The 13,161-nt window shown below is 53.2% G+C and overlaps 1 protein-coding gene across 1 annotated transcript in view; it reads left to right on the forward strand.

Moving 5' to 3' along the window:
- Positions 1–1,496: 1,496 nt before the first annotated feature.
- TNK2 (tyrosine kinase non receptor 2) overlaps positions 1,497–13,161 on the forward strand; it is a 27,332-nt gene continuing 15,667 nt past the window's right edge. Inside the window, 4 exon segments of the mRNA XM_023526030.1 lie at positions 1,497–1,607; positions 9,615–9,796; positions 10,840–10,910; positions 12,827–13,114. Of these exon segments, the coding sequence (XP_023381798.1) occupies positions 9,634–9,796; positions 10,840–10,910; positions 12,827–13,114 (522 nt within the window). The 5' untranslated portion in view covers positions 1,497–1,607; positions 9,615–9,633.

Consider the following 13,161-nt stretch of genomic DNA (forward strand, 5'->3'; position numbering starts at 1 on the left):
CATCACAAAGGTTTGAAGTCCTTTTCAGCAAACTCTCTTGATCAGATGCCATGACAGAGTCTGACACATGGGTGACAGATATAAGCACATTATTATTTTACAATGTACAGACTATAGTAGAGGTGTGTGCGTAGGGCCCCCTCAGTAGAGTTATGTATTAATATGTGTTACAGGAATAGGGACCGTTTAAGGATCAGAGTGTGATGGATAATTTAAAGTTTTTAATTCTTTTGGCTGCTTTCCACGTGTACTATTATGTATTTTTACCAGTATTGTTTTCAAACATCATGTTAACACAATAACCTGGGAAGCATGGCAGAAATAACCATTAGTGGGTATGGGAATTTACAGAGGAAATGACATTTGATTTGGGTCTTGAGGGGTGTATAGGAGTTCATCATGTAGACAAAGAGGAGTGTCACAAAGAGAATAGCTCAAAGACATTAAAACTAAAGAAGAGAGTGTCTAAGGAAGGGCAAATATTTGACTTGTAACATGGAGACATTTGAAGGGAATGGTTAGAGATGGAGTTGGACAGATAGGCAAGGAGTGGATCCTGAAGGGCCTTGTATTTGGTTCAGTGAGGAGTTACAGAAGGCTGTAAGCAGGAGAGGGGCTTAAGATCTGTGTTCAGATGACAGTAATAGCAATAGGCAACTATGTGCCAGGTGCTGTGCTAAGTGTGCTATTCATTATCTCATTGACTCTACATTCAATGGAGGAAGTAATATTTATCCTTGTTTTACAGATGAGGAAATCGAGGCTTAGACATTAATTCATTTGCCCTAAATTGCCCAACTAGAAAGTGACAGAGCCAAGATTTCAGCTCAGGTCTGTCTGACTTTTGATCCCAGTGCTATTAATGGTAGGAATAATGAGGCAGAAACAGCAAGATTTTGTGGCCTACCCAGTGGGAAAGCTAGGATGGGGTGGGCAGCGGTGAGGTTTGTAGCCTGGGTGGCTGGCGTTGGCTTAGAATGTTTTCAGTCAGGGTACAGGGAGCACGCATTAGCTAGGTGTAAGTGGTTGATGATGAGCCCAGTTTGAAGATGCAGAATTTGTGGTACCTGCATCCTCCTGTTAAGACTGTCCTTTCAATGTCTAAAATGTGAGTCTAGAGCTTCAGGAGGTCAGCAATGGAGACAGCACATGGTGATTATTGAAGCCCTGGGTGGAGAAGAGATGACCTCCAGAAAGTGGAGCATCCACTGAGAAAGGAAGGGCAAGTTCAATAGTCTTAGGAAATACCCATCCTTAGGGAGAAGGGTGAAGAGGCTTTAGGGCTGGACTCAGGGCCCATGGGCTCAGAATTGCTGGCAAATATGCTTCAGCCTTGCCTGTCCTCAGGACCTCAGCTGCCAAGCTTCCCTGGGAGGGAGTGGGCCCCTGTGTCCTGAGGATGGAGAGAGTGTGGGCAGTCATGGTATGTGTCTGAATCACTCCCTTCTCTCCCTTGGCCTCTGGCCAGCCTCCTCCCCAGACCAGTGTGATGTCAGACCTGGTCTGACCTGAAGGTGTGGAGTTGCCTGGTGCAGTTCCCTCTGGATTGAGGTCCTGAGGGGAGCCAGCTTGGCCTTGGTCCAGAAGCTTGGGCCCTGCTCACAGAGGCTGAGTTGAGGCTGACTTGGCTTGGTGGGGCTGACTGACATGTGGAGGCAAGATAATCCTCTGGCTAGGAGAGGAGCTATAAGCACCCCCCTTACCCTACCCCTGCCCTAATATGTTGTTTTCCCTCCAGGGCTTAGAAAAGAGGGAGGGCAGAGGTGGGAAAGGACTGGCTTGGAGGTGGGGTTGGCATATATTCCCAAGAATACGGTAGACTGTTTTGGAAAAATCCTCTTGGCCGGAAATTACATGTCACATCTACTCCTCAGTGTGGATTTGTCACTTCACTGATACTGTTGGAGAGGCTGGAGGAGGGGAGTAGACAGCTGAGGCAGGCTGGGTACCTGGCTACTCCTGGCTCCCTTTAGAGATAAGAGGGCAATTTATAGACCAAAGAGGTGTGCATGTGGGCTGGGTTCCCTAAATCCTAGAGGTAGTTTGGATCCTGTGGCTATCTTAATACTAGGATGGCATTAAGAGGCAGAGGGCTTACTGGGGAGGAGATAGGGAGAAAGGGGGAATGGTTTGGATCAGACCCTTCACCCAACCAGAGGAAGAAGGAACAGGCCTGTTTTCTTCAGCCTCTCTTTCTCCACAGCCTCCTGACTTTGGGTTCTTGCAGGTGCTCCCCAAATTAGTTTTTGCCCTGGCTGCAATAAGATGGAGAGGAACTTCTGCCTAGAATAGACCTGGTGACCGGTAGGGTCAGCCCCAACCCCAGCGTGCTTCAGGGTGGAAAAGGAGCTTGTGAGGAGAGTGAGCCTTATGGGAGCTCACCTCGTGCCCTCCTGGGGTCTCTTTACTCAGTCTTGAGGTTGAGTTTGTGTGTGGGGGGCGGTATCTCAGCATCTTCCTCCTCCTCTGCCCAAACCCCAGAAGGGTTGAAGGTGCCCTGAGCTCAGCCCTAAATACCTGGTACTATGGAGTCAATGGATGCTTCAGATGCCAGCAAAACAGAGGGTGTGCGGGAGGGCTTGAGGGCCTCCCGGCTGGAGGGAGAGGAGGAGCCTCTGCAGTTGGACTTCCTCTTCTAGTAATGGCCTCTCCCGAGTGCTGGGTGACAGAGTTCTGCATGGGCAGGTGTTGGACCGGCTCCTCCGGCAGGGAGTGTGGGCACTCCAGGCACTCTTTTGAGGCCAGAAAGGTCAGCCCCAGTACTCTGCCCTGAACTGCCATGCTCACCGCCTGTGCTGTCTTGTAGGGGGACAGCGCAGAGAAGAGGGCCTGGCTGGGGCGGGCGCGGGAGGCGTGGCTTTCATGGCTGGGTGAGGAGTGGGCTGGGCAGGTTCATCCAGCAGAGCCAGTGGTGTGAGGAGAGCTGCAGGGATCCCGGCAGGTGGGCTCATTCTTGGAGCCCAGTGGAAGCTGAGCGGGTGCAGGGATAGGCTTCAGGTCTGGATGTCTAGAGGGAGGGGTCTCAGGTGGAGTAAGAACGGAGGGTGCTTCTCTTCCGTGAGCTACTTGGATGGGACTCCCTTATGGAATATGGGGACCCCTGAATCCCCAAGACCAAAGTGGTGACTGTGGAGCTCTGGGGTCGTGGAGATGGCCCTTCGAAGGGCTGAGAGGAGCTGTGTCTCCGTGGTCAGTGAAGGTGGGGCGCGGCACTTGCTTCTCTCTGGGGGTCAGCCTGCTGCGCTGCGGAGAGGCGGAGGCTTGTTAATTGTTAATGGAGACTGGGGACAGATTGGGGGAGGGGCTGGCCGCAGGCCTAGCAGGAGAGACAGCGACCGCGACCGACCACCAAGGCTTTGGTCAGCCAGTGACAGAATGGAGGCTGTTCAGTACATGCCGGGTTGGGGGCGAGGAGCTACTTTAGCAGCCCTGCCCTCCTAGAGGATGCTCGAGGCCCGGCCCCTCAGGACGCAGGGCAGTGACGCTGCCGGTGCCGCTGGAGGGGCGGGGGCTGCGCTGCGGGATGGCTCGGCTCCCATCTCTGGCCCTAACGCAGGGAGTTTGGGTTCCATGGGGGAGAGATCTGCATATCAGCGCCTGACGGGGGGCGAGGAGGGACAGCAGGTAATGGGGGAAGCCTGGGGGATAGTGAGGTACCCGGGACCTAGCCCTTATCATCTGCTGATGAGCTGAGGGCCCAGCCTCTGCAGCAGCCTCTCAGGAGTGAGGGGTGTCTATGTTCCTAGCCCCAGGACAGGTCCTGGGGGCAGAGAGGCTGGGTAAAGAAGAGTGGATGTTGAGGTGGAGGGTTAAGGGGGTGGAGTGAATCAGTGGTGATGAATTACTGATGCTGACATTTGCCTCAGTATCTCTGGGTCCCCTGGGTCCCAATTAAGCTGCCCTTTGGGCTTTCCTCAATGCTCCATGGGAGCACTGGAAGCACTGCTAGGATTTGGGTTTAGTCTTTTATGGGCACTGAGTCCCTGTATCCTGGACGTTCCTGCTTACTGGCCTTTTATATATGCACGTCAAGCCAAATGTCCCTGTTTGCTTTAGAAAATATGATCACCATATTTATTGGGCTGCTTTTCTTCCCCTTGGAAACCAAGCACTTTCTTTCTTGGCCGGCAGAGGGCAGTGGCTGACAGGACAAAGCAGGGCAGAAAGGTGGGGGCTGTTTTCCAGGGCTGGTAAAAGGGGTCTAAGAGCTGGCCTGAGGCTCTGATCCCTGACCATGGTTCCCTTTTACTCACAGCCTTCCCCTTCTGTATTGCTGAGCAATCTGCTGAGGCTTGTTCTTACCACATTTCCAAGGGAGAGTCAGGCATGGGGTTCTAGTGGATTTGGGGCACATCTTTCAGGAGATGTCTGGAATTTTTAATCTAGCCATTCTGCTCCAGCACAACCTGTCTTGCAGTAGAAAGTGTAATCCTACTTAAATTATCCCCTGAGGTCAGATCCCTGGGTCTCCTTCAGGATGGTTCTTGGTGGGAGGTAGGCAGACTTCTCTGTCTGAGTTGTGGACATTATCTGGTGGCATTTGGGGGAAAAGTTAGCTTTAGTGTGACCTCAGCCTGACCTCATCTTGTTCACGTTCTGTGATCCCAGCCTCAGACTGTTGATTCACTTGGACTGAGGGGAGGCTGCACCTGGCTACCTCCATAGGCTTTGGGGGGTGGGTGACGGGAAAAGGGAAGAGGGACAGATTGCTGGGGTATGTCCTCCCTTCCCCTACTGGGGTCAGACCAAGAAATGACTGTCTCTTTGGATACCTCCTTGCCAGGGAAGTCAAACACTGAGAGAGGTCTTGGAAAGACTCTCACCCCAGCTGCCTGCCTCACCAGCCAGCTGGGGCTCCCAGAGCTAGTGGCCAGCTGGATAGGGACAAGAGAGCAGTGTGCAAGAAACAGGGGCTCCCTAGGCATGGCTTGGGGGTGGGGGGGTTCTGAGGGAGCCTGAGAGAACTTCCTGCAGCTGTCAGGTGTGTCTGGGGGCTTTAGTAAGGGGGGTGTAAGAGCAGCTGGCGGCCTTGAGGAGGGGCGGAGGATCATTTGTCAGCTCCAGGAACGTGGGGGGCCCTCGGGGGCTTGATGGAGTGTCTCCAGTTCCCTTTAGCTGGGGCTGTTGTCTGGGTGTGTGGGTGCTATACAGGAGACATCATGCAGTCTGGAATCCTACAGCTTTGGGGTGGGGACAATCCCAGCAGGGTCTAGGGGCATATTTGTTTGTTTTGAGGGGGCTTTGGATTTTGGCCAGCTGGTCCAGGGAGGAGATAGCCTGGGTGTTGTGGGCAGCAGACTAGGCAACCCCAGGGGAGGGGGTGGAGATTCTTTACCCCCCCCCCCATACCTCCTCTCACTCTTGGCTGGACTGCCCCACTCTGGCAGCCTGCCGGCCTCCTATTTCCGTCGGGCACCAGGGTAACAGGGCCACATTAGAGCCTGAGCCAGGAGACATCCAGCCAAGGCTGGGACTGGGAAATGGGGGAGGGTCTCTGAAGAGTCGGCCTGCAGGGTCCAAGAATGACTGGGGTCCTAGCCCCCAGCTCAGGTTGTGTACTAGCCCCCAAACCCTAGATAAGCCCATGTGGGGGCCTGCAACCAGTCTTTGTACATTGCTGCTTGATTCACATAGCCCCCACCCTAAAATCCTAGGAGTTGTCTGCAACTGTGGGGGCTGGGTTGGAAGCCAGAGACAGGGGGCCTTGTGTATGGGGAGGCAGGGGGGCCAGTGTGGGTGGCTGGGAGGAAGAGTCCCCCCATTCCTGCTCCCGCCGCCCTCTTGGCAATGATTCAGAAAGGTCCTTTTTCAGCCAGTGTCAGAGCTGCTCAGCTGAAGAGGGAGGGAGGAGAGAGAGAGGGAGGGCAGTTGGGTGGGGGAGCCAGGGAGTAGGACTGGAGCTGTGACCACTGCACTGGAGAGAAGACAGAGAAACAGGACAGAAGACTGCTGCAGCCAGCGAGAGGAGTGAACCTGCTCCTTGCCAGACTGGCCAGCTGTAGAAACGGCTCTGCAGCAGAGAAAAGGGGTGCACCCTATTCTTCTGCCCCATTTCTCACCCCTGGTGTGGGATTTGGGAGACTCCTGGGGCAGACCTCTGGCTAACTTCCCTTCTGGACAGAACCTGAAATTCAGGAGGTGAGGTCCCTGCTCCCCCACGTCTCAGGCCAGAGTCCCAGGACCCAGTCAGGGGGTCCAGCTCCGTGGAGATGCCAGCAGCTCGTCGGTTCCCTGGCCTAGAGCTCTCCTTCCCGCTCCTGGCCAGACTACGGCGAAGACTGTACACAGTGAGTGGGGGGCAGGGGGCTGAGGCAGACTGGGCTGAATCAGCTCCTCAGAGCCAGCGCTAAACTGAGGGGCAGAGAGTAGCGCTGGGAATGGCCGAGAGACACCCCAGTGAGGATTTGACAAGGGGTGGGGGGTGGGGGATTCAGGGCCTAGCGGTCTCTCCCCTAAGGTCATTGGCAAGTGTTAGAAAAGTGTATGTGGGAAGTGTGCATGCATCCCAGAGAGCGACACGGGTCTGACACAGGTGTGCAGACTGAGGTCTGAGCTGGGGCCCGCAGAACTAGCGACTGACTGACTGAGCACGAGGTGGGGAGCGGAGAGCTGCAGCAGTGCTCCAGCTTCACAGAGAAACTTGGGCTGGAGAGGGGAGTTAGGAGTGGGAGGGGACTTGTCTAGGGTCACCCTGGACTTGGTGGACTTGGTGGCGGGGCTGGGACTGGGACCCTGTCTGCTTCTCACTGGGATCCCAGTGTTCTGTCTTCCCACACGCGTCCCTAGTGGAGCAGCCCTGTTGCCTGGGGTTGGAGAGCAGGGAGGAGAGTATACAGCAGAGCAGGGAGATTTGTTAGCTGGTGTTTTCAGGGAGAAGGAACAAGCTGGACTGTGCTTTTCAGGGGAGGGGCCTCTGGTTCTTGCCCAGCCCTGACCACCAGGGCGTGGCTTTGATGTGTTCTCAGCAGCAGCTGCCTCGTGCCCCCAAGGCAGGGTAGGAGTGGGAGCCTGGAGCCCTGGCGCTGGAGGTCTGGGAAGGAAGACGTCTGGGAAGGAAGACATCGGGACCCTCACACTGCTTGCCCTGGTGGCAAGTCGCGTGGGGGGCTGAGCCATGTTGGGGTGGGGTCACTTTGCTCCAGTGACGGGATGATAACAGTGGACATGCTGGGCCTACCGTCCCCTGCTTAGGCCAGGGGAAGACACTGCTGAGGTCAGCATACCTTTGGGGCTTTCTTCTGAAAAGCAGTGGTGCCCTGCCCTCGTAAGCCCACAGCCCCTTGTTTGTAGCAGATGGTTTTGTTGAGTATAAGTGAGTTAATACAGCAAAATGCTTAGAACTGTGCCTAGCATGTAGTAAGAGTAGTTGTTGAAGTATGTTGCAGTTGTTTTTATTATTATCTTTCGAAAATAAAATTAATAGAAACATAACCCATTTACTGTGTTATGTGTGTGTATAGTCAGTCAGCGTAATGCCGCCTGTAATGTGAAGGAGAAATAAAAGGAAAGTAATTATTTCGTGTATTCTGATATGTCAGGACTCTGACATAATGAAGTAGGTGCTAAGACCTCCTGTAGAACGACCATGAAGGCAACATCTACAAGTGCTGACTGAGGGGAGTTTTGAACTAATAAGGATGGGTTGCCTTCAGTGACATTTTTTTTGAATAGCAAACAGCTTTGGTTAAGTTCTGAACAAAGCAAAGGCCAGTCAGTCTTCCCTTAGGTTAAACGGTAATTCTAAGAAAATTCAGTGTGTATTAAAACTACAAAAGTATTCCTGTTCATACGTAGAATTTTATTCTAGGTTCAGATGATTATAAACAAATTTTTTCACCTGCGTGAGTTAAGTTGCGTGAGATTTGAGACAGTATGTGAGGCTGTCCTGTGCCTTTTAGGGTAACTAGTGTTCTTGTTCCCCAGCCACCCACTAAAGGTCACTAGTGGCCCCCCAACATTGTGACAACCAAAAATATCCCCTAGGGGGCCGTATAGCCTATGTGAGAACCATCTGGGCAGCGGATTATGGCTTAAAAGTTTGAAAAGCCCATCTGGCCCAGCCACCTTGGTGGAAGAGCCAGAGTTTGAACTGAGGATCTCTCATTCCCATTTGTCCCTCTATACTACCCTGAGCTGCCTGGGAAAGTCAACTCCTGGCACTGGGTTGACAGCACTTCTGGGAATTGTGGGGGCAGGAGGCTCACACTGGGCCCGAGCTGCAAGTGCGTGCTTCTCAGTGTGACCTATGATGAGGGCTAAAGGACGAGGTCACCTCTGATTTGGGGAGGAGAGGGTCGTGGGCAGCTGGCCTTTTCCCTCTTACCTGTTTCCTCAGTGGGGATTGAACACAGGTCAAGCCCTTAGCTTTGAGGTCTTACTTGGACAGGGATGGCTTTGGTGTCCGGTGGGTCAGGCTGCTTAGCTTTGAGGGTGCCATAGGCCTCTTTCTCTGGGCCTAAGAGAGGGTAGGTCAGAGATCACTCACTGGTGGCCCTTTGGCTGATTGTGGCCTGTACATGTGTTTTGTTTGGCCAGCAGAGAGAGAGTGTGTGTTTCAAATTTGAATTAGTTGACATAGTTAAAAAGGAGAAAGACACAATGTTAAGTGAAAACAAGGAACAAGGTGTGAATATTTGTGTGTGGGAAAAACAGTCTGGAAGGATACGTAAAAGTCATTAATGGCATATGGCTTTGGGGATGGGGAGCTAGGTGGCTGTGTAATTGGGGAGGGAATGAGACTTTATGGCTCCTGTGTGCTTTTTGAATATTTTAGCACGTGCATATATTACTTTTTCAGAAAAAAATTTTAATGGCAAGATTTCACATGTACATTCAGATTTTTCGAAAAAATTGACAGCTTTGACAGCACTAGGCTATAGTCTGTTGCGACAGCGGTTGACAGGAGCTGAGCGGTGCTGTCTGTTTGAGCTGGGTGTGAAAGCCTACCCCACCCCCACCCCTCCCTCACCCTCCCTCACCCTCACCCTCACCCTCACCCTCGCCCCTTCCTCTTGTCTTCCACTTGCTGTGGTCCTGGAGGCACTTGAGTAGAGGCTTGTGGAGCGGTCTTTGGATTTGGAGGGAGAAGCTGTGGTGATGTCAGGCATTGAGAAGAACTTAGCTAGAGCTCATCTAGGCCTGAGCTCTTCCTGTGGGGTCTGTCAGGTCAGGGGAGCCCATGGATGGGGTCCCAAGGGACACTGTACCCCCGTCAACATTTTTTTAATCAAAACTTTATTTCTCATGGAGACACAAATCGATAGTTGTCAGCAGATACTCAAACGGCTTATGACCTCAAGAGAGTTTGAACCGATGGGGAATCTGAAAACAGAGAGGTTGATCTCAGGTCACTCAGCCACGGATCACAGATTTTGGGAGTGAGACCTGACTCCAGGGCCTGTACTGTATCCCAACTGCCCTAACTCTACCCTTGTTGCTGGCAGCAAAGGGGAGCAGGTGGTTGGTCATAGCTATTCTGTACAGCTAGTTTGAGGAGAAAGAAAGTGGTTTGAATCCTTCCCTGCAGCAGCATAGTAAGACACGTGTGAGCTTGGGGCAGGGTCCTGTTACCTCCCTGCATCTCTTGGTCCCTGAGTCATTTTTCCCTCCCCGTAGAGGCTGGGGAGCAGCAGCATGCAGCCAGAGGAGGGCACGGGCTGGCTGCTGGAGCTGCTGTCCGAGGTGCAGCTGCAACAGTACTTCCTGCGGCTCCGTGACGACCTCAATGTTACTCGCCTGTCCCACTTTGAGTATGTCAAGAATGAGGACCTGGAGAAGATTGGCATGGGACGGCCTGGTAGGTGGGGACATGGGCCTAGCTCGTTGTTTCTCTCTGATCATTTACCTCCTCTGTCCTTGGGATTGCCAGCCATATGGAAGAGCCCTCCCCACCTTATTCCAGAGGTGGCATAGCTGAGAACTCTCCCTGCCTACCCAAGAGTCCCCATGATAGGGTGGGGGGGCCTCAGTAGATGTCACATATAATGAGTGCATGAGAACAGTTTGCACTTGTAAAAGTGAAGCGGAGTTGGAGGAGTCTTTCTTAAAGCTCTAACTCCCACCTCTTTTTGTTTTTTCAGACATTTGTAGGATGTATTTCCTCCATCTCCTCCTCTTTTATACATGTAGAATTGAGTCTGTTCAGAATATCTTGAGGGGTCAGTGTCCAGAGATCTGTATGAAGAAGAGATTAAAAACTCAGAGATGGTTTCCTGATTTTCTCTTAATCTGTGTCTTTTTTTTCTCACGAAGATCTGCTCTTACTTGAACTAACTCTCCCCCTTGCACAACAATCTACTCTATAAGTTGAACTCATTTCTTTTCTACGTATTGATCCTAAAAGTAGTGGTTGCAGCATCTAGAATTAATGGGGTTTTTTTTATAGGACATTAAAAACTTATTTGTGCATTCAACTTAAAATAACTAAATAAATAATAATATGCTTAACTGATAATGCTCCTGTTGGCCTGGATAATTGATATTTGATGCCGGTAACATAATGACATTTTATAGGAGAAAAACTCAAAATTGGGAAAATTCTGTTACCTCGATTTACTTTGTTCTCGAGAGTTGGGAAAAGAGCACTACTGTTCAATTTTGGTGGTTAAAAGCCTCCGGCCCAGTTCAAGAACCTTCGCCTAGATAGTGGAATGCAGTGACCATCTGGCTAATTGCAGCCCCTGGTTGGTTGGGATGCTTCGTTTCCTTGGTGTCATTGTGCTGGGCAGTATCTAGTGGTGGACTCACCCCAGGGGACCAAGGAAGCCTGCAGGTGGGCAGCAGTCTCCCTGGGGGGCTTGAACATCCTTAACAGCATGGGGTTACCCTTCCCTCCCTCAGGCCAGCGCCGGCTGTGGGAGGCTGTGAAGAGGAGAAAGGCCATGTGCAAGCGCAAGTCCTGGATGAGCAAGGTGGGTGGACGAGGAGTGAGATGGGCTGGTCTCAGGGGTCCCACTCTGATGTCAGGGGTCCTACTCTGATGTCAGTCCTGGGAAACTTCCCTCATTCCCGGGCAGTATAATCTCACACTTTGTACAGACCTTCCTCCTCCAGGGTCTTATCGGGCAGGGTACTTGTAGAGCTGCCTGGCCAAGTGTCTGTCTCTGCCAGAGACAGCACTTGGATACCCTGCGTGTAGCCATGGCTTCACATCCCCTCCTGCTATATGGTGATGCTAGGCATGGAACAGGCGCTGGTTGACAAGTGTGCCGTAACTTGAGCCCTTGCTCTCTCTGAGTGTTCGGGCCAGTGTGTAGCATGAGGTGGTGGAGACTGTCTGGACCCAGGACATTTTTGCTTTGTTTCCCTCCTCCCGCACCCTCCTTGTAGTCCATGTAGGGTTTCTCTGGTCATCTGGCCTTGCTGACAGCTTCCTTCCCCACAGCCTCCTCTCGCCCGCTTTGCTCTAATTTGGGTCTGTGGAGTAGTGAGTCCATGGTCTGACTTAGTGGAACTTTGCCCATTGTCTGGAAGACAATGCAAGAGGAAGTGAAGCAGCCAGGGCCTTCCCTCCCCACTTCTGGCCTCAGGGCTGGAAGGCGGGCAGGCAGGACAGAACAGCTGGATGGGGATTGGGCAGCAGAGATTTCCTGGCTGTGATCTGGCAAAGGAGCTGTCTCTTGGGATCCTGTAGCCTTTTCTGGGGACACTGTCCTGGTCCCTTGCCCAGGTTTTAGGGAAGGATGAGTGTGTTGGGGCGGGCGAAGGCAGGAGGGAAGAGCTGTGCCATGTATCAGGATCCAGGGGTCTTGGATCTGCCACGGCATGCAGGAGGTTCTCTGGCCAGTGAGCCTCTCCAGACTTGAGGCGGGTCTTTAGTAATAAGACAGTGCTGGCCACACTTGCCCAGTTCGCATCACTCAGGCCATGGGGAAGGTCCTTGCCAGCTGAACATTGTTTGCAAATGTAAGGGATTCTAGTTACTGGGAGGAAGGACAGAAAAACCTCCTTGGGAGGGGCCCTCAGATTGGAGACATCCCATATAGATAAGGTTCTGCCAGCCTTAGGGACAGGGGCCTGGCTGGGCAGATTCTGCAGCCTGAAGCCAAGGCTTTAGATGCCCAGTAGGGGTGGCCAAATCAAACTGAGGAGCCAGCTCTGACCCTCAGGGCCTCCTTCCTCCTGTCCCCTCACCTTTGGCCCCTTCCCTCTCCAGCTCAGGCTGCAGAGTTCTCTTCAGTCTTCCTCTTTTCTAAATCCTCAGCTCTAGGCATCCCTCCAGAAACCCAGCTGTCTTCCCAGGCCCTTCCCCAGCAAGGCCTTGCTTCATCTGCACCCCACACACGCTCATGGTCCAACCTCAGGCTCAAATTATCCACTCCCCTGGCAGGATGAAGGGCAGCCGACTCCCCAGGGAGGGTGGAGATAGACAGTGCCAAATGGGCAGCCCGGAGAAGGGGCCAGGGCTAAAAATGGACAGAGGGGTGTTTATAGCAGGCCCCTCAGACTCTTGCCGATCTGCTTGGGTTAGGGGCTAAAGTCTCTGTTGGGTAAGGGGTACAGGGAGGGATGGGTGGGGCAGGAGGTAGTGCCTGGAGTGGCTTCAGGCTGTCTCAGACCCCCCAGCTGGGCGTGGGGCCACAGTAGCGATAGGCTACATGCCTGTCAGTTCATTTCTGGCACATACTCTGAAGCCACACTGAGGCTGTGGGTTCCTGTTTGGGGGTATGGTCAGGAGGGGTGTGAGCCTCTAGCCAGGCTGCCCCCTAGCAGTTTAGCAAAGCCAGGACCTATCTGGAAGCCTAGCTAAGGGCCCAATGGGACAGGACTGAGTGACTGGCTCTGGGGCCTCGAGAGTTCCATCTGGCCTCTGGCTGCCTTCAAACAGGTGTTCAGTGGAAAGCGGCTGGAGGCTGAATTCCCCCCTCATCACTCTCAGAGCACCTTCCGGAAGACCTCGCCCACCCCGGGGGGCCCAGCAGGGGAGGGGCCCCTGCAGAGCCTCACCTGCCTCATTGGGGAGAAGGACCTGCACCTCTTCGAGAAGCTGGGAGATGGCTCCTTCGGCGTGGTGCGCAGGGGCGAGTGGGACGCCCCCTCGGGGAAGACGGTGAGCTTTCTGGGTCCTGTGAGGCGTGGCAAAGGGACAGGCCCCTCTGCCCTCGGAGGTGGATTTGTCCCTCTGCTGGGATATGAAGGGTGCTGGGGACGGGTCGCAGAGTG

This window comes from Pteropus vampyrus, unplaced genomic scaffold (genome assembly GCF_000151845.1).
Source record: "Pteropus vampyrus isolate Shadow unplaced genomic scaffold, Pvam_2.0 Scaffold680, whole genome shotgun sequence".
NCBI classification, from domain to species: domain Eukaryota; kingdom Metazoa; phylum Chordata; class Mammalia; order Chiroptera; family Pteropodidae; genus Pteropus; species Pteropus vampyrus.